Genomic DNA, 26,746 nt, shown 5'->3' with positions numbered 1-26,746 from the left:
ACGAGCCATCTTAATAAAAATCTTTAATTATTAGAGGAAGACAGCAGCTGCCCCAGGTAAGGAATCCTGTGCACAAGAAACAAATGTGGGGATTTGTAGAGGGAAAGATGGCTAAGCGCCTAAACTATTAATATATTCCAAAACGTGTGCTGGAAAAGGGTACCAAGAATGGTCTTAAGAAAGGCCTCCTGGGAGTGCATTTAGCAAGGCCAAATATACACCCTGGCCACCAATAAACATTTTAGGCGATTCCACTCCATTCTTACCCTTAGCTCCCGAAGGTTTATTTGGATTTGGGAGGTCAGGAAGGGGGATACTGGAAACTATTAGAGTACTAAGAGGTAACTGTTACCTAGTTTAGAATTAAGATTTGTAATGGTGGTACTAAATTCTCTTTCCCTCAAATACTGAAAAAACACACAAGCAAGGATTGTGAATGTCTAGCAAATGCCAAAAAATAGTTCCCGACACAGGGCACACATGCTGAACACTGCCACCTCTCCCCTGTGCCCCGCACCCTGGGGGTTTTCCCTGGGATTATCTGAATACATATGTGTTATAATTTAAGATTATAAACTCCTTTAAACCCCAAATGTTCATCTAAATCATTTGGTATGTCCCTAAAAGATATAGTCCCAATCCCCCTGCACTCATACCACGTCTTACACATGGCAGGGAAAATTATATACTTGCAGGGGTGTCCAACCTATGGCCTACGGGTGGTGTGCTGACTTTGGGAGGACCTTTGTTGCTTATCTATGGTGTTGGATATCAGGAAAAGTATACACAGACTTTTTCTTTTTGCTTATTAGCTTTCCTTAGGGTTTGTGTACTTAACGTGTGGCCGCCAAACAACTCATTCTTATTCCAATGTGCACCAGAGAAAAAAGAAGATTGAACACCCCCAATGAAAGAAGAAAAGTGCCTGTTTGCAGTAAGCACCATGATGGATAGTTTAAAGAGAAATATTTAAATCTCTGTTACAAGTAGGCCATAAAATGAGAGCTTACCAGGATCCAGGAGGATAAACAGAATTTTGTTGAGCAAATTAATTTTGTAAAAGATCACTATTAACCAAAAGGAAAATGCCTTTAGCACTATATTTAAATGACAAACATGTTAATTATAAGTAATTTATATCTGATTGGTAACGTGTGAGATCCTCCAAGACATAACTCTGTCCCTTCAACTCTGTCCCTTCCTCCCTAAGGCACGTGTCTATACCAGAAAATAACTGAACTACATTTCTTTCTTAGTAAAGTTAGTTGTTTCTAACTGAAAAGTTAATGTTTCAGTAACATCATCTTACCTGTTCCCAAATAATGGCAGAGAAAACCTGACCTCGTATTAATCTTCAAGGCCAAAAGTAGATATTAAAATGATCTAATACTAGGGCACCAAGAATAAAGGAAGAAAAGGAGAACAGAGCTGAGTTGCACGGCATGGTGCCTGGAAGAGTAAGACACAAAGGATGCCTCCAGCATCCTCCAACTTCTTGTCCATGGAGGGAGTATAGGGGTGAGATACAAGGTTGGCAAGAAAAGAAGACACCAAGCAAGGGATCTTCCCCTCCCCCATTCCCTGCTCTTGGCTCTTTTCTCTCCTTTTCATATCTTCCCCTCCACTCTCTTCCTTTTCTCTAATATAAAATAAACATATACTCTTGAGTTCTAAAAGAAAAAAAGTAGCAAGTAAGGGGTGGAGAGTCATAAAAATAACTGTAAAGCCACAAAATAAGGCCAGATACGGTGGCTCACACCTGTATTCACAGCCCTCTGGGAGGCTTAGACGGGTAAATTGCCTGAGCTCAGGAGTTACAGCCTGAGCAAGACCACATCTCTAAAAATAGCTGGGTGTTGTGGTAGGCAACTGTACTCCCAGCTACTTGGGAGGCTGAAGCAAGGGAATCACTTGAGCCCAAGAGTGTGAGGTTGCTGTGAGCTATGACACCACAGCACCGTACCCAGTGTAACAAAGTGAGACTCTTTCTAAAAGAGAAAATAAAAAACACAGAACAACACTCTGTACTATAATAGTTACCTATGTGTGTAGTCAAGTTATAAAATCAGAGATGAGAAAAATAGGATGCTGGGAGGGAAACAAGATAATGAAATAGGAAGAGGAATGCAACAGCTATCTTCAACATTCATTTCTTTTAAAAAGAAAGAAAAGGCAAATATTTAACATTTTTAATATTAAATTGTTACATGATATATCATTCATATTTTGTTATGTATATTTGATAATATGTTTATAATATAAATATACAATATCTAATTAAATGTAAGAAAAAAGAAACCAGCAGCATGAGCAACTAGAAACATGTATGTTTCAATGATCAAGGAGTTATAGGCATGAGAAGCAGAAAACCAAAAAAGGGTCAAAATAAACTGAACAAAATGACAGAGATGAGTTTCCACCAAGGAGAACTGACAATATTTCATCAGAACCGTGGGTGTTGCATTCACAGAATAAGAAATGTGATCACTCTTCTCCTTTCCCATGGAAAAGGGTTGGAAATACTTGCACGAAAGGGTCATGGCTGAAGAACTGAGTTTAGAGAACCACAGAAGATCATTTTACTCATTTATGCTTTTAGAGCTGATATTCCCACTAGACCCAACATGGCTTTTGTCTCTGGCGATGTACCAACAAGGTATAGACTTCAGTAGAATCAGGAAAAAATAAAACTTTGAAGAAAATAAATTTTAAAATGTCAGGTAAATTCCTCTTCAGGAAAAAAAAAGTACTTTTTTTAGAATCACTTTAATGCATATTTTTCTCAATAAACATTAGGGAGAGTGGGGCTGGAACAGGATAAAATAAAAATATCTACAATTTTCTGGGAAAAAAACCTAAAAACTTGAGAGGTTGTGAGAAAGTGGGGAAGTCAGCCAGGGAGAAGAGAGGTTCTACCCTTCTGGCCTAGGGTCGTGATAAGATCTTAAACCCTGAGGGGGAAAAAAAACAACAACTGAGGAAAAAAGACCTGGTGGCATGATCTTAGGGCTACATTTTATACAATGCCTTCCAACACAATCTCTAGTGAAGAAGTCTTCCTTGAGCCGCTGGTGTTCTGGGATGCGAGGAACAAGCAACTGCATTATGTGGAAAAGGTACAGCTTATGTGGCAGGTATAAAGCTGAGACGCCAAAGGGGAAACCAAGCTCCTAAAAATGCCTAGACAGTCCGTGAATGACCCAACGGGACTAAGTAGGGATGGGCATGTTCAAGTCTAACTTTACCTGAATCTCAAAATGCACAGCTGTTCAAACTCAGCTGGGATTACATAAAGAGGCACGCAAACCTACTTCATATTCCTGACCAAAACCACGCAGCTGACCGTAAGAGGAGGTCTACACTGGTGACCAAATGGCTTCCCCAGGGTGTGGACTCTCCAAGTGGCTCTTCTAACCCAGAGAGGACGCAAAGTGACAGTGTTCAAGACTACTGCTTTAGGGTGGAGAGCAACGGAGAAGACTGTAACACAGAGAAGGGGGGTGGAGAAAACGACAAGATACAAAACTAAGATTTTCCTCTCCTCTGAAGGCGCTGAGAGGGACAGATCAAGGAGGGGGCTGGCTGGGAGACGTGTTTTGCCACTAACATTGTTTACAACTTCAGCACATGGTGAGAATGAAAAGCAGGGCTGTGATCAGTCTTGTCACCCACAGCAGTGTGCTCCCTATTGCCTCTACCAGTGTGCTGTCCTCACTGCCCTCATGTGCAGTGAGGTGCTAGTGTCACTGTGGGCAGGAAGTTATGGGCTGGAGGCTGGAGAATGAAGGCAGGTTGGAGAATGAAGCACAAGTCGCCTTTTGGTCTCAGGGAACAACACATGCCTCATATTGGTGGCCCTCCTGCATTTGATGAAGGGCAGACAAAAGATTTTTATTTGGGGGATGGAGTATAAAGGGGAATTTTAAAAAATATAGTATCTCTACTAGCTTCATATTAAACTTCCTAATCAGAAATCCACACCAGGAATTCTGGCGAGGAGTGTTATGCTTTAAAAAAGAAGAAGAAAAGAAACCCCACTGCTTGATTTAGCACACAGCACATTCTCCACTGTACCAGCAGCTGAAGTAAGAGTCTCAAGACAGCACAGCAGAGCCCACGTGGCCGTGAGAGGCGAGCACCGGCACAGAGCTGTCAGCTCCAACATGGTGGTTCCACCTCCCGGTGCCACTGGCACACGCCAGGGTCCTCCTGCTGGCTGCTGGTGCCTGGAACAGAAAGGAAAGGGAGAGCGAGGGAGAAGGGAAAGAAAAAGACAACGGACAGTGAAAGATGAGAGAAGCAAACATTGTACACCTTTAATAATATAAAAAGCTGTTTTAAAAAGCAAAAACAGCTGGTATAGTAGCTCATGCCTGTAATCCTAGCACTCTGAGACAGACAGGCAGGTGGATTGCTTGTGCTCAGGAGTTTGAGACCAGCCTGAGCAAGAGCGAGATGCTCCTTTACGAAAAATAGAAAATCTAGCCAGGCATTGTGTTGGGCGCCTGTAGTCCCAGCTACTTGGGAGGCCGAGGCAGGAAGATCCCTTGAGCCCAAGAGTTTGAGGTTGCTGTGAACTATGACACCACAGCACTCTACCCAGTGACAGAGCGAGATTCTGTCTCAAATAAATAAAGAAAGAAATAAAACATAAAAAAAGCTGAAGTATAGTTTCAACTGTATTTCAAAGAATGCGTGAAACAAGGCAAGAAGACAGCTTGACCAGGCTACTGGTTTGGTTTGCTTGAAGCTTGTGAGTGATGTCTGGAATTACCAAGAGTCCTCAAACTTTTTAAACAGGGGGGTAGTTCATCGTCCCTCAGACCATTGGAGGGCCGGACTGCGGGCCCCAGGACGAGTTGGCTGCTAAGCAGGACAGGCAGCAGCGGCAAAATCACCTGGAGGGCAGGATAAATGTCCTAGGTGGGCCGCATGTGGCCCACGGGCCATAGTTTGAGGACCCCTGCATACTGCACATATTGGAGGATATTAAACACTTCTTTAAAAGATTATTTTTACCCACTCCACCCCAAAGGACGAACCTTTCTTACAAGCCTACACAGAAAGGAGCTATGTACATCTTTGTGTTTCCTGTAGCATCTTGTCGATAGCCGTGGAACCAATTTCCTGACTTGAACTCTCCCCAGTTAGATGTTCACCAATGAGAAGAGTTTTCTGCAGCAATTTTCATCAGGATCCGGTGCTGCTATGATTACATCCTGAGAAATCTCAGAGGTTCTTAGAAACAGATCTTTGGGACTGAAAACTCTTTAATTAAACAGAAGGTAGACAGGGCTGCAGAAACTCCAACTAGAGTACGAATCTGCCACTAAGGAGCTCTGCTTAGCTCTGTGACTTTCATGAGTCATTTGGCCACATCACTTTAAAAACAAACAAACAAACAAAGCAGTAAGTATACAAACCAAAAGCAAGGCCAAAAATACTGACATCAGAAAGACTCAGGAAACTTGGCACCCTCTGGGCTAGGTCACCTACCTCCTTTACACTTGCACAATTTAACAATCATCAGCCAAGGGATGTGTGTGCAGTATAGCCTTGTTTTCACTGTAGGGTTTTTATTTAAAATTTAATACCTGAGAGCCTAAGCCAGGATTTCTTTTTCCTGTAAGAAAATATTTTATTCTGACACTGAAGTATCAGAGGGGTTGCTTGATTCTTCACAGTGAAAAGTGAAAGGTTTTGTTAAGTTCCTTCGAGGCATTTCACAGGAGAGGGCTGGGGTAATGGTGAGGCCTGCCTGCACATCACCTAGAGTAAATCTCTGCTGGGCAGGAAATGTATCAGCACTTACATCATTTTCAGGAGAGTACATGAAGAAACCAACATAGGATTTTTAAAAATTATATTAGCAGGAAATCTCTCAGGCATTGTCTGCTGCCTCTCTGTGACTCTCAACTTCCCTCGGATCCTCCCAGAAATGACCTAAAAGCCTAAGAGACCACTTACCACTACATAGAGACCAGGGTACAGATTAAGTTCTCACAAGAAGTTCACATATCAAGTCTCAGAATTCAGCACTAGGTTAGCTATAACTCTGCCTGTAATAAAACACTGTATCTATGCATGTGCATACACATGCACATGTAAAATATAAAAGTCAGGAAAAGAACGGAAACCAAAGAAACATGTAAAGCAAGGTTGACAAGTCAGGCTCAGAGTCGAGAAGAGCAAACTCTGAAACATAGAAAATAGAAATACAAGAAGGAATTTTGAGATTATCAAATGCAACCTCCAATTAATTATAGAGGACACTACAGCCCAGAAAGGTAAATGCCCTTAGCCATAGGAGTCTGGACAGCCAGCATGTACACCAGCAGCTTCAGCTCTTTCCACTCTTGATGTACAAGTCAATCTATGGCAAATAAATCTTTGAATTATCTCTTAAAGTAGTCCCTTCTACTTCCTAGAATCAGGTTTTTGCATGAAATTTGAGAAGTCATTCAGTTCATTCCTCTTACATGAAGCAAAACTAAGTTTCATAAATATGAAATCTGAAAGAGTTTGCAAACTTGCCACCACACACTTATGTTGGCAGTACTGTACAGACAATTCAGTGAGAGTTCACAACCTTGGTTTATCAGCATCTCATGACTGTGTTCACATCAACATGTGGTGGTGTCTTGGGGAGTGGTGTTGCATGTTTTTGTGTGCCAGCACAAGAATGTTGGAACTTAGAGCAATAAAGAATGATTAAATTTCTTATTACACTTGGCAAGAGGGAAAATTAAATCAGGGACATGTTAGTCCAAGTTTATAGGGATAATGCCATGAAGGAAAAAGTATTATACAAATGGGTTAAACATATTCTGAGCAGAGAGAAGGTGTCACTGATGAAGAGAGGTCAGTAATGTGCAGAACTGCTGAAAATATTGCAAAAAAAATCATCAAATTGTGCATCAAAATCATTGGCTGACTGTAAGAGGCATAGCAGACTAGGTAAACTTTCATAAAGAAACAGGAAAATCTTAACTGAAAATCTAGGCCAAAAACTCATAGCTCTTGTATCATGACAATGCACCAGCTCACAGAGCACTGTCTATGAGGGTGTTTTTAACCACAAAACAAGTAACTGCATTGGAACACTCTCCCTGCTCATCTGATATAGTCTCCAATTACTTTTTTCTTTATCCAAAGATAAAGGAAATATTGAAAGAAAGAATTTGGATGACCTTCAGGATATCAAGGGTAATATGACAACAACTTTGATGTGATGGCCCTTCCAGAAAAAGAGTTCCAAACTGCTTTGAAGGGTGGACTAGATGCTGCTGTCAGTGCATAGCTTCCTAAAAGGTGACTGTAGTGATATTCAGCAATGAGGTACACAGCACTTTTTCCAGGATGAGTTTGTGAACTTAATTGTCAGGCCTTGTATAACAGATACTCACTTTCTCGTTTGTTTTAAGGTCTATAAAGAAGATCAGCTGTCGATTACTTTGCTGTTGCCTATGTTTATTGATTCAAAACAATGTTAGAATACCTAATATGGATCCCTCACTATTGTCATGAGAAGTGGGAAATATATTAATTAAGTTGGCCTGGATCCTGCTCACAAGGTGCCCAATGACTAGCAGAAAGATTAGGCACATACCAAATTAATTACAAAACTAGGCAGATGAGGACCTGGAAATTACAATAAAATTATAGAAGACGGTGCCCTTATTCTTATCTGGGGTAAGAATGAAGTGACTTAGAGGCAACTATGAGATGAGATAAAGATACATGGACAAACCAGGACATGCGATCAGAAGCAAAGCATCAGTAAACACAGGGTACATAAGGACAACACTCATGCAGCTCAGTTTTACAAAGGAAAGCACACAAACTGGGGAGTTTGCAGAATATAAAACTAGAAAGGAAGCTTTAGTCCAGAATGTGTAGGATTTCTGGAGCTAGGAAGGATTCAGTCCATATGGAATCATTTATCCGTACATAAAAATGTTAAGCAACACCTAAGGAATGGGCACCAGAGACAGGCACTAGGAATACAAATTTGTACACCACTTCTGATCCACTTCCAAGGGTCTTACTCTCTACTGGGAGTGATAGGTAAGTGGTCAATGCTCGCAGTGTGAGAAATGTCATGATAATAGGTACAGAGTCCCACCGGTGAACATAGAACAGGGAATAATACAAGGTTTCTCAAAGGAAGAAACTGTGAAGATCAGTAATAGTTATCTAGATACAAAAGGGATTTGAGTATTCAGGTAATGGCAAAAGCATGTTAAAAAGAGTTGGCAGTGTAAGAAATAGGAGGTGTTCAGAATAAATCTAGCAGAAGGCTAGAAATGTGGTGGGATGAGGGCTAAAGAGCAGTCTGGACTCAGAAAAGATAAGGTCCACTGCACCAAGGACTCCAACTACATTTTAACTCGAAGCCACAAGAAACAGGAAATTATTATGATGTCCAAAATTATGCTTTATGAAAATAAACCTGGCGGCAGAATGTAGAAAAGATTAGGAAGAGTAAGACAAAAACAAAAATAGCTGAAAAATATTTTACCTAAGAATCTAGAAAAATGATACAGGGAGCTCGAACTGGCCCAGTACAAGTGAGAATATCGGAAGACAGAATTCATTCCACTGAACCAAAAATTGGGTAATAAAGAGATGTTAGACACCTCATGCTTTAAAATGGACATAATAGGAAATCGATCAGTGGGAAAATACATACGGAGTAAAAACAGAGCAGAACCAAGAGAGAAGGAGGAACCTGGATTCCAAAGGTACATCAAGAAAACAGGAAGAAGGAGGTTTGGGTACTGCAGATAGCGTGATGGCAATAGAGAAGGGCCTCTGGTGACCAAAATCAATGGGGTCTCAGTAAAGCAACGTCAGGAGAAGATGGAGCAGAAGCCACATCACAAGAGAACTACTAATTGCTGGGTGGTGAAAACAAATTAGCCTTTGGAACTCTGGAGAAATTTAACTGGGGAGGGAAGAAGAGAAGGGCTGGTAATGTGAGGAGCATTGTGGAAATTTTTTTGATAGCAGAGACTTGGAAAAGGCTGTAGTTCAGGACAAAGAATTCAGAAGAGAGAGAGGATTTAATAATCTCTACTAGCAAGAAGTTCGTATTTCTAACTTTAATCTGCAGTTCAAATAATTTCCTCTTGCTTTGTTTTGGAAAATCAGGAACTTCAATTTGCCTTCCTCTAAATGGTGAAGACCTTTATATATTTGGGGTCCATTACTAAATCACACTTTTACTTCTGGATGAAAGTACCAACCCATTAGTACTTTCCTGTGAGTTTTATTTTCCAAAATTTTAATCATCTCCATGGCTTTTCTGTTGCTTCCTTCTCCACATTCTACTGAGTTTTCTTTAGCAAAATTCCACTGCAGTGTCTAACAATTGAATAAAGGCTATGCTGAAACTGGGTTCTTAAAGGTAGTTATATGATGCTCCCTCTACACCAGCAGTTTGCAAACTCATTTTGTTTTGTTTTCCAAACAGAGGAACCATGTGACTGAATTATCTTGGAGATAAAAGGAGCCCTTCTGATTAAAGTGAAAGTGAGCAAAATAGAGTCCCAACTCTATTTGTGTGTCCTTTCCCTTAGGTGCAGAAGCTACTTATGTAACCCCAAGGAGCCCCAGGGGCCTGAAAACCAACCACTGTTTACAGCATGTTCTGGTGTGTGCATCTACGTGTTATATTCACTGTTTAAGCTGCAGGATGACACAGTGCTGAATAATAGCTGTGTTTTGGTTATTAGTTTCTAACATTCCTGTAAAACATTTACGCAAGTTATCCTTGCCACTCCACATAAAATCATTGCCTTTACTCCAACCGAATCTTTAGTTTGTTCCTGAAACTTTTTCCTACTTACAAATGGCATGCAGAATTCTGGCCAGGAATTCTGGCCCAGCATTAGCTACCTCCGTTCCACTTAGCTTCACAACAGCTGCAAACGTTACGTGAAGAGTCCCTTAGCTAGGTCACTCGATGAGGGATGAGGACAGAAACTACAAGACTGACTCAAACGTGCTACGTTGCTAATGAAATGTGTGGTATTTTTTTTTCCCCTCTCCAAAGAAAAATCTAAATTGATAAAATTTTTCTTCTTCTAAATTTTCTGGAAGCACTGAGCTACAAGATGTATAATCTATAAAAAGTGATAGAAAGAATCATAAAAAGTATACACATTCACTTTAATACTAACCTAATAAATTTAACAGCCAGACCCAGGTCAGCTATACAGCAAGTTCCATTTTTCTTCACGAGGATATTTTTACTTTTCAGGTCTCGGTGGGCAATTGCTGGTTTGCCTTGAGTACTAAAGATTTCGGTATGTAAGTGACACAAGCCACTGACCGAAGAGTAGGCTAACTTCAGCATTGATTTAGTGTCCAGGGTGGTGGATTTCAGATAATCATAAAGGGAACCATTTTCATGATAGTCTGTGATTAGGTACAACTGGGTCCAGGACCCTGTCCCTTTGATATCTGCAGCAATGAACCCTGAAAGGAAACAAGACAAAAAGGGTTGGTGGTGTTTTCTGAATAATATCAGGAGTAATTCATATTCTCAAAAATCATTCTTTCCCACAGGTGTCTTCTGTTGAGCATATTACCCCATTTTCTGACTGTGGTTCTGATGGTATTAAATTACTGGTGCCAATTAGAGACAAGCAAAATCGTAAGGATAGAGAAAGATTAAGAGTGTGCAGCTGAAGGCCTGCTCTCGTTCTGACCAGTAGTTGATGTCTATGTTACTTTATGGCCATCAGCTACATACAAGACACTGTTTACAAAACAGGGGCTTAAGGCCTACACCCCACACTCTTACTCTCTTTCTACTTGAACGACTGAGACAGATCATTCCTAAATTGAAAATATTAAAAAAAAAAAATCAATTGTCAAGATAAACTCTTGATATAAATAAAGCCTACAGATAAAATTCCTACAAACTATTCCCAACATCTACACTAAAATATACTCTTTCAAATCCCTAAGAAACCCTAAAAAAATTCCAATATTACATTTGCATTTCCTGTTCCTTGAGAAAAAAATATTTGCGAGTATTCCATTTCCAGCCCACCATTCATTTGCAGAAGTGCCTTAGTCATTCCTCCTGTGAGGTCTCCCACTAGAAGCTTATGACGTTCTTGGGCCCAGGCCAGGAAGAAAACGTCAGTACACTTCATAAAGGGTCTAGACAGATGAGTTAGCATGCAGATGTTAACAGAGAGACGGAGGAAAGCTAAGAAACCCTGAACGTAGCAATACAGACTTTTACTCACCCAAAATGTTTTCATGCCTCATCAGCACTGTCTGGTATATTTCTGTCTCTCTGAACCAGCTGGCTTCCTCTGTGGTGAAGAAGACTTTCACAGCTACCTTTTCGCCACGCCACTTTCCCATCCAAACTTCCCCATAGCGACCTTTTCCAATCTGTTTCACCATCTGAATCTGCTTAGCTATAGTCCTTTGGACCTGTTAAATCCCAAAACACACTGTTAGTGTATTCCCAGCACTACAGATTTGTTTAACTTTTTTCCTACAGAGAAAGAAACAATTACTGCATTTAAAATATATTTAGCCCGTACTTTTCTTTATATGGACAAGTTATTTATATTTATTTATTAATTTATGCTGTGCTCTTTTAGACATATTTAAGGTCATATTTAAAGACATACTTAAGATCTGAATTTTTGAAATATTGCTTCTAAATTACTAAATATTTCATTTTACCAATTATAATTTCCATAGCGAAAAAGAAATGAATGCGTTCACAGAAATTGATAGACTACTTTCATTCCGCTGCTATAATGGGATACTAGATAATCTGAAGGGACTCTTACCATCATACACCTGATCATATATAAAATATATCAGAGCAATGAAATGTATCGATAGGCACACAAGGAAACAAAGGAAATCTCCAAGCAGGAAGGGAGGGAGGGAGAGAAGGAAGGATTTGAGACCAAAGCAAGGAACAATAAGCATTAAGCATATCCAAAATAGCCAGGTTGTAGTCCAAGCAAAGAAAAATCCCACATTGGGATCTAGAGTCTTTGACCCCTTAAAATTACAGGAATTGAAACTAGGGCTACAGCATTCAGCTGGGACCATCAAATGGTCCTAAAATTGCCCTAGGTTGTTGGTAGCACATATTGGCTCTCAAATGCAAACCTTTTCTTGAGGAAATCATTGACCCTATACTTTTCATTCAATGCCTACGCCAGGCCAGTAATATAACTTGATCAAAAAAAAAAAAAATCAAAGAAAGGTCATGTGATTTGCCACCATATAACTTGATTAAAAAAAAATCAAAGAAATAAAGGAAATCTCTAAGAAGCAGGGGATTAGTTGGAGGAGAAAAGGGAACAAAGAAAAGAAGGGAGAACAGAGGGAGTATAAGAGAAAATCTCACAGCAAAAAAAAATTTGTATAACAAAGAGAAGCAGCCAACATAAATGAGAGTCAACAGAAACCACCCAAAAGATTTGACGAATTCAGATTACATATTGGAATTTGCAGATATAGAATGTCAAGTAACTATATATGAAATGTGTAAAGAAATAGGAGGTGGAATAAAAAGCAAGCAAGAAAAAATTATTGAAAAATACACTTTTTAAGTGGAACAGTTAATTGTCAAAATCAAAAATGCAAAATAGAAAGGCAAAACAGCAGACTAAAGAGAACAGTTAATGAGTAAACGAGAGAGAGTAGCAAATTGGAGATGAAGCTTTTTTTACCAAGCTATAAAAGCACTCTGAAGACACAAAGAGTGCAGTCGAGACAAAGAGAAGGGAAATATGAGTTAACTGGCAAGGAGGTTAAACCTCCTATCACATAATCTTCATCCTATCTGCGTTTAATCTATTTTAATACTGCCACTAAATTCTAACATCAATAGTCCTAAGGATGAAAGAGCGAAGTATCTGCTAAAATTGCACAATTTAGAACACAAATACAAAGAAGAGAATTCTCATGAGATCCGATCAAAAAATTAGAAGGCACTTTTTGTAGAGGTCTGTGTTACATCAAATAAAAACTTAAAAGTGTTTCTCTTTGTACTTCTAAGAACGCTGCAATTACATCTGACCAATCCAGATAATCCACAACCATCTCCTAATCTCCCAGTCAGCCGATCAACAACCTTCATGCCCCTTCGCCAGGTAATGTAAGAGATCTAAAGGACTGGGACATGGGCATTTGGGGGGCACTTTTCTGCTACCACAGACTCTATGAACCAGGATGGGGTCTGTTTTTCACAATGGATGATTTTATCCATTACAGAGGCGATGCTATTCGTTGCTGGAAGCATCACGGGTACTAAGGTCAGATTAAAAGCATTTGGGGAGAAGAGTCTTTTTTCTTTGTTGCGGATCTGCCACAAAGCCCCTGAAGCCCGGTGAGGATGAGAAAGCCCAGCCCTCCTTCCTTACAAGTCAGACATGCTGTGAGGTGGCCGGTTGCACCCTGCACTTCCGCTTCTAGACGAGGTGACAGCGACACCACAGGCACCAAGCAGCTGCGAGCCAAACACTCAGGTGATTGAATTACTCGCTTGAAACTGCCCACATTTATTAAAGCAATATTACAACATTTCTGTATAGATGTTACAAAGCATTCTTCATGTAAGTCTGTGGAATATTTCCTAACATAAATAGCTGTGTGCCCACTTCTTTTCTAATCACGATATATATCTTATAATTCAATATAAGTACTGACAGAATCAGCAATGCTGGACAGGATAGGAACAATGATCTCAAAGATAGAAAGTGTTACTAGGAAGCAAGATGGCCAAACAGAACCCTCTAGCGATCGTCCCTCCTCATAAACACCAGTTTCAACAACTATCCAGGCAAGCACCTGCAGAAGGAACCAAAAATCAGGTGAGTGATCATACGGTCTGGTTTTAATAATATATCAAAGAAAGAGGCGCTGAAGAGGGCAGAAAAGACAATCTTGCACTGCCTACGGCACCACTCTCCCAGGCTCCTGGCAGCACTGTGCCAGTGCACCACACAGGGAGAAAATCTGTGTGCCCAGGCGAGGGAGAGTGAAGTGATGATGCAACTCTGCATGGAAACCCAGGGCCTCCTTGGCACAGGGGAACACAGCACAGGGCAGAATTCTGTCAGCGCCCACAGAGGGAACATTTAGACCAGCTTGGCCACCCTAAAACCTGAGTTTTACCGAGCCACACCACTGAGCAAAAGCAGCCTGGGAACTGGACTAAATTTGTAAGGCAGTCAGCCAAAAAAGTCTACAGTCCTTGGGCAATTACTGTGGCTGCGTTGGCTCAGAGCCCGTGGACTTGGGGTGCACATGACCCAGTGAAAAACTAGCAGTGGCAACCAAGGCAGTGCCTGTGCCCCTCAACTCCAGGGAATACAGCTCAGGGAGAGTCTTATTCCACTTGGGAAAAGGAAAAGAAAGGAATTCAGATGACTTTGCTTTGTAAATTGGGTACCAGTTCTGCCACAGTGAAAATCAAAGTCCCAAGCAAACCACTGAAGCCTGACTCTAAGCCTTAGTTCCTGGAAGGCATTTCTGGATCCACCCTGGGCCAGAAGGAAATATGCTTCCCTGAAGGAAAGACCCCATCACACCAGGATTCACCATCTGCTGACTTGAGGGCCCCAGGGCTTTGAATAAACACCAGAGGTAGCCAAGCCGCAGCCACCATAGGCTTTGGGTGAGACTAGGCTGGCTTCAGGTGTGACCTGGTGCCAATGGCCATAAAGGACTGCCCATATCCTCCCCCTGCTCCAGCAGCCCAGCACAGAGTTTGAGAAAAGATTGTGAGAGACTGAGCCTGGTAACCCAGGAAATTCTCCGGTATCTTACTCAAGACCACCAAGGCAGTACTACCAGGAGTCTTAAGAGTCACAGCATTCCTGAGCTTCGGCACCTGGAAGCTGCTGAGGCAGCTGCAGTGACCAAAGATCACACTGCTCAGTTCCCGTTGAATATCGGGAAAGCCTTCTCAAGAAGCACGGTTCCAACAAGTCCAGACTGCACAGATTTAAGTATCTAAATCTTCAATGCTCAGACATCAGTGAACGTCTATGAGTGTCATGAACATTAGGAATACGTGACCTCATCAAACAAAGTTACCAGTGACCCATTGTGGGATGATGGAACTATGTGACCTTTCAGACAAAGAATTCGAAAAAGCTGTCCTGAAAAACTGAAATCATACTAATTATTTTCTCAGACGACAATGGAATACAATCAGAAATCAATAACAAGAGGAACACTGGAAAATATCCAAACACACAGACATATGCATATCAACAATATGCCCCAGAATGAAGAGGCCAATGAAGAGATGAAGAAGAAAACTTATAAATGCCTGGAAACAAATGAAAATGGAAAGACAAAACCTACGGGATACAGCAAGTTTATAGCAGTATTGTACGTGTCCACTTTTTAAAAAAGTAAAAAAGCTTCAAGTAAACAACCTAATGATGTATCCCAAAGAACCAAAAAACAAACAAACACAAACCCAAAAAACAAAATTAGTATAAGAAAATAATAAATACCAGATAATATCAGAACATCGATAAATTAAACTGAAACCAAAAATAAACAAAAGTTTAAAAATAAAAGTTAATTGTCCAAAAAGATAAAGGAATTGACACACCACTAGCCAGACTAAAAAAAGAGAGAAGACCCAAATAAATAAAATCAGAGATGAAAAAGCAGCAAACTTTGGATACTGCAGAAATCCAAAGGCTCATGAGAGAATGCCGTGAGCACCTAGATGCCAACAAATGGGAAAGGCGATGGAAATGGGCAAATTCCCGGACACACACAACATACCAAGATTGAATCGGGAAGAAAACCAAAACCTGAATAAACCAATAACAAGTAAAGAGATGGAAGCAGTAATTAAACATCTGTCATCAGAGAAAAACCCAGGTCCCCGTGGCTGCACTGCTGAATTCTACCAAGCATTCAAAGAATGAACACCAGTTCTACCTAAACTATTCCAAAAAATCAAGGCAGACTGAATACCCCAAACTCATTCTATGACCACCCTGATACCAAAACCAGACAAAGATAACAATAAAAAAGAAAACTATAAGCCAATATCTCTGATAAACATAGATGCAAAAATCCTCAACAAAATACTCCTAGCAAACTGAATTCAACAACATATTAAAAGGATTATTCATGATGATTATGCTGTTTATTGCAGCACAATTCACAATCGCAAAGATGTGGAACCAATCCAAGTGCCCTGCAACACGAGTGCATTAATCAAATGTAGTGTATGTATACCATGGAGCGCTACTCGACTATAAAAAATGGTGACAAAATGCCTTTCGTAACAACCTGGATGGAACTGGAGGCCATTCTTCTAAGTGAAGTTTCACAAGAATGGAAAAGCAAACTCCACATGTGCTCACTATTAAACTGGAACTAGTGGATCAACACCTATGTGCACATTTGGTAGTAAAGCTCAAGGGGACGGAGGCAGGTGGGAGGGGGAAAGGGCTAACTCCACACCTAAGGCACACCTGTGGGTGAGGGGCACACTTACAACTTTGACTCAAGCTGTACAAAAGCAGTTCATGTAAGCAAAACATAGGTACCTCCGTAACATTCTGCCAAAACAAGTATCATGATCAACGGGATTCCTCCAAGGACTGCAAGAATGTTTTGATACACACAAATCAATGTGATACGTGACATCAACAGAACAAAGGCCCCAAACCATATGATCATCTCCATTAATGCTGAAAATCATTTGATGAAATTTAACATCTCTTCATGATATAAACTCTTAAAAACGTGGGGATAGCAGTGACTTACCCCAACATGATATAAGCTGTATGTATATGACATACTCATAGCTAGAATCACAGTGAATGGAAAACACTGAGAGCCTCTTCTCTAAGATTTAGAACAAAGCAAGGATGCCTACTTTCACCACTAATATTCAACAGAGTACTGGAAATTCCAGCCAGAGCAGTCAGACAAGAGAAAGAAATAAAAGACATCCAAACTGGAAAGGAGGAAGTGGAATTATCCTTGTTTCAGACAATATAACCTTCTATCTAGAGAAATCTAAAGACTCCACAAAAAAACCATTAGAACTGATAATTCAGTAAAGTCACAGGATACAAAATAAACATACAAATATCAGTAGCATTTCTCTCATCCAAGTACTAACCAGGCCCGACCCTGCATAGCTCTGAGATGAAATTGTGTGTGTTCAGGGTACTATGGCTATAGACTAAAAATCAGTAGCATTTTTATATGCCAACAGTAAGCAATCTGAAAAAGAAACCACACAAGTAATGCCATTTACAATAGCTACAAAGAAAAGAAAGTACCTAGCAATAAACTTAACCAAAGAATTGAAAGACTTCTATGAAGAAAACTATAAAATATTGTTTAAAGACATGGAAGAGGATGCAACAAAATGGGGAGACATTCTAGGTGCATGTATTGAAATCAGTATTGTTAAATTGTCTGCACTCCCCAAAGCAAGCTACAGATTCAGCACAATCCTCATTCAAAATACCAATGTCATTCTTCAGAGAAACAGAAGAAAAATCCTAAAATTTATACAAAACTACAAAAGTTTCAGAACAGCCAAAGCCATCTTGAGTATAAAAAACAAAACTAGAGGAATCAATCACATTACTTAACTTCAAATTGTGCTACAGAGCTATAGTAACCAAAACAGCCCATTACTGGCATCAAAACAGACAAGCAGACCAACGTAATAGAACAGAGAACCTAGAAACACAATCCACACATCTACAGTGAACTGATCTTTGACAACAGTGCCAAGAACATACACTGAGGAAAGGACATCCTCTTCAATAAATAGTGCTGGGAACCTGGACGTCCACATGCAGCAGAATAAAACTAGTTGACCCTTAACTCTCCCCATGCACTAAAATCAAGTCAAAATGGATTTAAAGACACTTGAAAACACATAGCTGTAAAAAACGCTCTGTACTCTGTACTGTATCCCTGAATTAGCCACACACACATACACACACACCCCTCTACACACAAACATATGGATAAAATACTTTGCTTAATAAGGCTAAACTAATAATATACATGGGAACAACTTTTCGGAAAAGATTCCTCACTTAGGAAGCTTCAAAGCTTTCAAGTAAACAACATAGCCAAAGTCAGAATCAGACCATAAAGATTAAGAAAATCAATCTTAGGAGTTTATTAATAAAAAGATTTCTCAATTTTCACATTTCTCAAAAATATAAAAACATTTCTAATTAAATAATTGTTTCCATACTGAATCACAATCTTTCCACAAGGTCCATCAGAGACCCACTTCTCTCATAAAAGCAAGTGCCTTAGATTTCATATACAAGGTTACAACCATTTAAACTGAACACAAACTTTCTGGCCACCCTGTGAATCAGCGCTTCACAACCTTCCTAATGCAGCAAACCTTTAATACAGTTCCTCATGTTGTGGTGACCCCCAACCATAAAATTATTTTCGTTGCTATTTCTTAACTGTAATTTTGCTACTGTTATGAATTGTAATGTAAATATCTGATATGCAGGAGATCCCCAGAGGGGTCGCGACCCACAGGTTGAGAACCGCTGCTCTACATTCTTTTCAAAGTTGACAGTGCTGACCATCAGAAAACTAACCCTCTCCTGAATGGAAAAGCAAGGACTTCACCCTGAAACATAAGCCCCACAGCTGAAACACAGCCTTCTCTCTTTGGGGAGGCACTCAGATCCCATTTGGTTGTAATACTTTTGCTTTCAAAAGCCAGGCCAGAGTGCAGTAATGCTATCCTTATGGAAACAGAGGGAAGACGGTCCCGTGTTCAGTGTTTTCTAATCTGCTCTTTATCAGAATATCTGAAGGTCTGGATTGTAACCATATACGGACATTAAAAAACAATCGCCTTACCCTCAATATGTCAAAATGTTATCGGGAGGCCCTGCGTCTGAGATCTGACGTCCCACTGGCTGCACAGAGCTTTCTCCTTGTCCACCACCCTATCTATTTCAGTAAAATGAAACCCTGTATTTATTGGCATTTCCTTTCAGAACATATTTCCCTTAAATTCAAGGTATGTTCTTCTCATACCAGCAGAGGGAGGCCTGATCCACTTCCAGAGCTTTGAGACTGCTCAATTAAGTCTCTCAGGGATTCTCCCGGAGGAATGTACGTTTCATCCTGTTCTAACCCAATGCTGTACCGAGGTCTGGTTTCTTGTCTTTTATACCTAAAGATGGACAGACGAAGAAAATTTAAGAAATGCAATGATAGGAGCAAAACATTGCAGCCGAAGCAGTCATCATAACAGGACTGATTTTAGCAGGTAAACACAACACAAGATTAACTGCTTTGTATCTGTTGCCCTTTCTTAGGGTTTCCTAAATGCAAATCATTATTATTTTGCTAACCAATTTTTTAAAATAAACTACATGATTAGTCTCAATCATCTACAATTTTTCTTTTCCATTGCTTCTGACTGCATATATCCAAGCCTACCACACTTCCTCAGTGTTTCTAAACACTTCCAGGACTCACTCCCTAACTTTTTTGGTTTCTAACAACATTATAGCTAACTCTCTCATGTAAGGCAATGTATAAAGCAAAAACAGATGAATAAAATTAAGTTTTACAAACTCAGTTAGTACCAACTACGTCTTCAATTAGAAATGAATTTATTTGAATCAATGGGCCTATTATTCATTTACAAAGTTTCACAAATGAACTTGTAATTGCTCAAAAGGCAAATGAGGTCCTTGATATTTCTCAAACTAGAAAATAAGTTCTTATTTAACTTTAAATACTTAAAGTTATCATACTTTAAATAAAAGCTTAACTTGCTTTAATAATTAATCTATAAATTATAATTAAAATATTTTAATACTAAGAGGAAATTTTAGCTCCAGAAATATGGAATTACTTGGGCCACTCTAACGTCAACATGTCATTTTTTCTGCTCAGAATCAAACCTAAGTAGCAGCGAGTCACTGAATTCCCTAACTATCCTAGTTTCCCTAGGGATGAAATATTTATCTGGGTAGTTATGATGTCCGAAGCAGTAATGAGATAGGTATCTATTTATAACTTTGCTGGGACAAATATTTATCAGCAGTAACAGATATTTTCAGTTAAATATAAGATCTAATTAGGTCAAAGAAACCTGCAGTAAAAAGCATCAACAGACAAAAGTGGTAAATATTAATATAAGGAAGATACCATAAGTGCAAAACTCTGTATCTACATGCTGGAAACTTACCTGAAGTAACAGAATACAATGATGAGGACCAAGAGCAAACTACAGACAGTCACAGATATAAGTAAAGCCTTGTGGTGTATAGGTCCATCAACGAAATCTGAAATTAAAAAGGAAGACAGCTATAAGGTGAAGAATATTTTCACTTAACAATGAGGATGCCTTTCCTCCCCTGAAGTGCTTGCTAACCATCCACACAAGATATGAAATACCCATTTAACAAGCCAATTCATCAGAAAAAAAAAAAAAAAAAAATATATATATATATATATACACACTCTAAATTAAACAAGGGTGACCAGAGTGAGTCACCCCTCCTCTAGGCACTTATTTCAGAAGCACACATTTCCTCTAAAGGTCCAGGCTTACACAGGATAAAACCACAGAAAGAACATGAACCAATGTCAGACGAGATCAGGTGCGTTCAGGATGGTATGGCTGCAGACATGAACCAATGTCAATGGACATGTGCACCTAAAATAGTAGCTGGTACCTCAGCTTTATTCCCATCCAGTTGATGGGTTCACAGGCTCTTTTCATGTGGTCGTGAATTTGAATAAGTGAATCTATAATTCATTGTATATAAAATACAAAGTCTTTTTTTTTTTTTTGAGACAGAGTCTCACTTTGTGACCCTCAGTAGAGTACTGTGGCATCACAGCTCACAGCAACCTCAAATTCCTGGGCTCAAGCAATTCTCTAGCCTCAGCCTCCCAAGTAGCTGGGATTACAGGTGCCTGCCACAATGCCCGGCTATTTTTTTGGTTGTAGTTGTCATTGTTCTTTGGCAGGCCAGAGCTGGGTTCGAACCCGCCAGCTCTGATATATATGGTTGGCACACTAGTCGCTAAGCTACAGGCTCTGAGTCAAGGTCATTTTTTGATGGATACAAAAGGACTACTCAAATGGTGCCAGATATGGAATATATAGATGTGCATCACTTAAAGGTGTCCTTAATTTTTTATAATGAAATATTTTCAAAGAATGTATATTTTGTAGCCAAATGTGTTTTTGATAGAACAAATTATTGAACATTATTCCTTTTGTTTTAACTTTAGTTCTTGAGAAACTAGATTTGCTTAGAGCATGATTTCGCAAACTTTATATGAGTAAGAATGACTTAGCTTTATACAAATGCATACTTACTGACTTTAACCCCAGAGATTTTTTTTCAAAATAGTTTATGTTTAAATAATCATTTCTGGTGATTTTTATACAGATGATCTCTGGGATATATTTTGAGAAAACGGACTTAAAACCAGGCACACTTATACAGTAACAGAATTTAGCATTGTTCTTAGTGTACCATGAAACTTTGAGAAAGTAATTACTATTATTTAATTTTAAAAGGTAGTATTATAATTAAGACTATGGTTACTATGGAGAAGAGGTTTTCCAACTACACTGTATACCTCTAACTATTAATATATGGCCACCTAAACGTGTTCGCTGGAGACCTTATCCCACCCAAAGTAACTTTCTTCATCCAAAAGTAGTATACAAGTACTTCATGTTTCATGAAGAAAAACTAACAAGGACCAATTAAAGAAAGTAAGATAAACAAAATCCCTACCTCCTCATTAATCAGGAAACACTACTGCTAACAGTTTAGAATAGGCCACTGCAGTAAAACCTCGATGAGTAAAGCAAGCTCCTAAGCAAGATATTTCACAAAAGGCATTATAATACATACTGCTTTACAACTAGATTGTTTTCAACAAATGAAATGCAAACCTTTTCCAAAACCATTCTTTGCAAGGTGATTTTTAACTTTTTAAAAAATTACTTAATTTTATCTTTTTAATTGATACATAATTTTACCAATTCATAGGTTACATGGTGATGGTTTTTTGTTTTTTGTTTTGAAACAGAGTCTCACTATGTTGCCTTCAGTAGGTGCTGTAGCATCACAGCTCACAGCAACCTCAAACTCGTGGGCTTACATGATTCCCTTGCCTCAGCCTTCCTAGTAGCTGAGACTACAGGCATCTGCCACAATGCCCAGCTATTTTTTGTTGCAGTTGTCATTGTTGTTTAGCTGGCCCACGCTGGGTTCAAACCCGCCAGCCTCAGTGTATGTGGCTGGCACACTAACTACTATGTAACTGATGCTGAGCCCACAGTGATGTTTTGATACACACAAGGCATACTGATTGGATAGGGGAAATTAGTACATCCATCATCTCAAACATTGATCATTTCTTTGGGTTGGGAATACTCAGTATCCTTCTTCTAGCTATTTGAAATTATATATGCATTGTGTTGACCCAATTTTTAAAAACTAGATTGTATTATATGCAAAGACATCCTAATTAGAAAGCCATTCTTGTGTTATTGTGTATTTAGAAGAGTTCAAAGATTCTGCTATGCGGCTTCTTTGCTGTAATGTATAAATTTCCATAAGGAATACTCTTACGTGTACACCTCTGCCCAGGGAGTTGATTATGTTCTTCATAAAAATTTCTAGAAGTAGAATTACTAGAGCAAAGGACATATAGCTTAAATCTTTTCATATATATTGTCAAATATCCTTTAAAATGATTTTAACAGTTTCTATTTTACCATTAATGTCAATGTACATTCTGATTATTTTGAAATAGTCTCAGCCTTAGAGAAAAACTATAAGAAAAAAGAACTCTAGGCTCAGCGCCCTGTAGCTCATGGGTGCTGGCCACATACACTGATGCTGGCAGGTTGGAACCCAGCCCTGGCTGGTCAACAACAATGAGAACTGCAACCCCAAAATAGCTGGGTGTTGTGGCAGGTGCCTGTAGTCCCAGCTACTTGGGAGGCTAAGGCAAGAGAATTGCTTAAGCCCAAGAGTTTGAGGTTGCTGTGAGCTGTGACGCCATAGTACTCTACTGAGGGCGACATAGTAAGACTCTGTCAGAAACAAACAAAACTCTAATACATCTTTTACCCAAATATCTCACTGTTATCATTTTGTCATATCTGTTTTATGATTCTCTTGCTTTCTCAGTGGTTCTCTCTCTTTCTTTCTTTCACTCACTATCTATTCAATATTTATATATGTATATATTTTCATTCAGATTTATTTTTAATTATTTGTGTATCTGTATTATCTTTGGATCATTTAAAGTTGCAAAAATAATGCCCTTCTCCATTTATAGATATACGTCAGAGTGCGCTTCCTAAGAATGAGGATTTTTGTCTTATCAAATAGTAACGCAATTTCTAAAATCAGGATGTTGACATGAACACATAAAAATAATTACCTTGAAATATTTCAGAAAAACTCTAGATTATATATTAATATAAGACATATTTAATATTATAAACTACAAATACAAATTTCCAATTTGTCCAAACTTCATGATGGTTACTATTTATGATGTATACATACTACTTGTAAAATATTAATGAAAACAGTCTACATCTGATAAGACTAAATGAGCACCACTAAAACCCAGCAGTTTTATATTAATAAATTCAGAATGTTGCCAATGGTCCAGGAAAAAGGAGCCGAGCAACTTGGACGACTACAGTACGTGTCCAGAAAGCCATTCGGACTTAACCAGAAACAAACCATGTGCGTGTGTAATTAGCACATTCACTGTCTGAAACACGTTGCTTAGTACCTTCCAAATTTATAAGCTCTTAAAATTAAGCAGACTAAAATTTTACATAACAAATTGTCTAACGGTAAATTTTTCCCTCTATTCCACTATGCAGAGTTAACACTAAATCTAAGCTGTCATAATACCTCAGCCAGAGAAAGCGCAATTCGCAGTATTTTTATGCCTATCAGGCACACAAGTACCACAGCACATAGACGTATAAAGACCGCGGCTGGAAACTTAGCCTAAAATGTAGTTACATTTTTATCAATAACAAAAACCTGATTTTGCAGAAATCCAAATCATAGATACTCAACTAAAACTAACCATCTAATCACAGCATATTACCAGTATATGAACACAGAATACTTTTCTATTCCAGCAAGGTAATTTTACTAAAGCTCTCAGCCTCAGTCCTTTTTGCTTTCCATTTGAATGCAAGATACAGAATATACCTGGAGCTGCTAGAACACTATTACTTATTATATTTCTGGTTTATGAGAGCGATGAGACCAAAGGATCTGAGGGCCTCCCTCCTTGCCATCAAGGTCGTTATTTAAGGCTAGCATTACCTTCCCATCTGCTCTCCTTAGCCGCAATAACCCTATCCCCTGCAGGCCCATCTAGGCCTCCTTGTCTTCCCTCCTGCATAGGTGATCCTTATCAATAACCCTTTTGTTTCTGCTGGTCACGCTGGTCATGTTTTAATCTGCCATTACCTGTACTCAGAGCATTAACAATGTAAACATTCAAGTCACTGCCAGAGTCTCAGCAAGTGAACACTTCCAGATACCGATCAGGAAAAGAGCAGGCCTGTGGCTCTCTCCAGGGCAGCAGATTTCTACCTGGGCTGTCACTCTGACTGCTCTGGGAAGTGCAACCAAGACCTCCCCAGGGAACTCTGCTTAGCTCTAAGAGGCGAGTCAGAGTCGGCAGTGGCATCACAAAAGAACTGTGTTCTGTCACTACTGAATCCTCTCTAATAATTAAGGGCCTTGTAGCTGCTTACAATGCTGTAATTCCTTTTAAAAGGCTGGGAGATGGTTCACAATTCCAGTAAGACATAGAAGAAAAAAATCATATACTTAGAAAGAACCTTGGAAGTAATCGCTGATAATCAGCAAACATATGTAGTGTACTTTGAATAAAAATACTGTACATCTGTGTATGAGAGGGGTTTAACAAAAAGCAGCAGCTCTGTAGTATAGCTAGCTACGTAAGCAAGGCAGTACTCTCAGACCACGGTCTCCATGCCTTTTACCAGATCCCAACATGACCGGGCCAAACGCTGAGGTGGAATCTTCAGAGACCATGTCTAGATACTACCTGGAATCCTCAGGGTTCAAAGCAGTGAACCCCAACGCCACCACACTCCATGGAAGCCAATCACCGTGTACAATGCTCAGCAGACTCCACCAGCCACTCCTGTATCCCCAGCCCCACAGTGCTCTGGATCAAGGACTTTCTTCCCATCGTTTCTCCCCTTCTCTTCGAAGCCATTTTACTCTGTCACATAGAGGCTTAGTCCACTAATCTTATAAGTCCCCATATGCTCAGCCTCCCCAGATGGTACTCCCTCACCTTCCCAGTGCAAACTAGAATCTGCCTCTATCTCTCTTAAGTATGAATCTTTCTCCAACAAGACATTGTTTCATACTCCTGTATTTTGCAAATGCCTCTCAAATATTACAAACCAGACTTGTGTACTTACTACTGCTTCTGTTTAGAGCACTGCTACTCACAGCCTGTACATAATGAAGCTAATAAGCCATTCTGTCCTGCGTTTTCATCATATTTAAAATGGAAATAACAATCCTCAGTACCTCACAGGGTTCTTGTGAGGCTAAAATGGATTAGTTTGTGTAATACTCAGCCAATGGCTAAGCTGAAGTCAGTCATTTTAATTTTAAAATTTTTATCCACTTAGCCTATTCTGCCTAATCCATTAGGAAACTCCTGTTCATCCTTTAAAAGTCTTGCTCAAGTATTGCGTCTATAAAGCTACTTTGACCTTATATAAAGCTATCCTGCCCTCCTAGAGATAGTCAGCCCCTCACCCTACTATGTCCTCAATATACTCTATAATCTAACTCTACTAACTGAAATATTACCAAGTATAATTTTAGTTATTTACATGTTCTCTCTTATATCCTACTTTATACTTCTTGGGAAGAAGAATTTTCTTCTTCCATTGCTATATCCGTAACATTTAGCATGTTGCCTGGCCAATAAATAAATAAGTATACCAAAAAAAAAAAAAAACCAAACTAGAAAAAGTAGCACTTTTGTGACATTTTTGATACAAGTTATTATGAATCAATATTTCATAGCATTCCAGATTAGTGTAAGAAAAATGCTATAAAATGTTATCAAAGTCATGAATTTTCATTATATTATGTTGGAAAGATCTTCTAAAAAAATAAAATTAATCGTAAGAGATCATTCAAAATCACTTAGGTAGGACTTAGGATTTAAATTCTGATAATTACAAATTATTCTGTGGAGAGAGTGAGGAGAACTAACAAACTCTCTTGGGATGCAATATTTCTTTTTCCTTTCCTTTCCTTTTTTTTTTTTTTTCTTTTTTGAGACAGAGTGTTACTTTGTCACTCTTGGTAGAATGCCATGGCCTCAAAGCTCACAACAACCTCAAACTCTTGGGCTCAAGCAATCCTCCTGCCTTAGCCTCAACTACAGCACCTGGTTAAATTTCAGAGACAGGGTCTTTCTCTTGCTCAGGCTGGTCTCCAACTCCTAAGCTTAGGAGATCCACCTGCCTCGGCCTCCCAGAATGCTAGGATTCCAGGCATGAACCACCACATCTGGCTGAATATTTACATTTTTAAATGAGCAACTCTTAAATGTGTATGTTTTGAAATTAAAACTTTTAGACACCTTTTCCATTTTATCAATATATTAATACATGATTTAT

At 39.2% G+C, this 26,746-nt stretch overlaps 1 protein-coding gene across 3 annotated transcripts in view; it reads right to left on the bottom strand.

Annotated features, from left to right (window-relative positions):
* Positions 1 to 26,746, bottom strand: part of BMPR1B (bone morphogenetic protein receptor type 1B) — a 274,381-nt gene that overhangs the window by 23,493 nt on the left and 224,142 nt on the right. For all 3 annotated transcript variants that reach the window (XM_012810557.1, XM_003798493.2, XM_003798492.2), the window contains 4 exons: positions 20,240 to 20,336; positions 19,075 to 19,213; positions 11,265 to 11,457; positions 10,185 to 10,482 (listed from right to left, as the gene is read on the bottom strand). In XM_012810557.1, coding sequence (XP_012666011.1) covers positions 10,185 to 10,482; positions 11,265 to 11,457; positions 19,075 to 19,213; positions 20,240 to 20,336 — 727 coding nt within the window. The remainder of the gene's footprint in view (positions 1 to 10,184; positions 10,483 to 11,264; positions 11,458 to 19,074; positions 19,214 to 20,239; positions 20,337 to 26,746) is intronic.

The sequence above is a fragment of the Otolemur garnettii genome, unplaced genomic scaffold (genome assembly GCF_000181295.1).
Source record: "Otolemur garnettii isolate 467f Iridium unplaced genomic scaffold, OtoGar3 scaffold00137, whole genome shotgun sequence".
Taxonomy (NCBI): Eukaryota; Metazoa; Chordata; class Mammalia; order Primates; family Galagidae; genus Otolemur; species Otolemur garnettii.
This window is presented reverse-complemented; position numbering and strand designations above follow the sequence as displayed.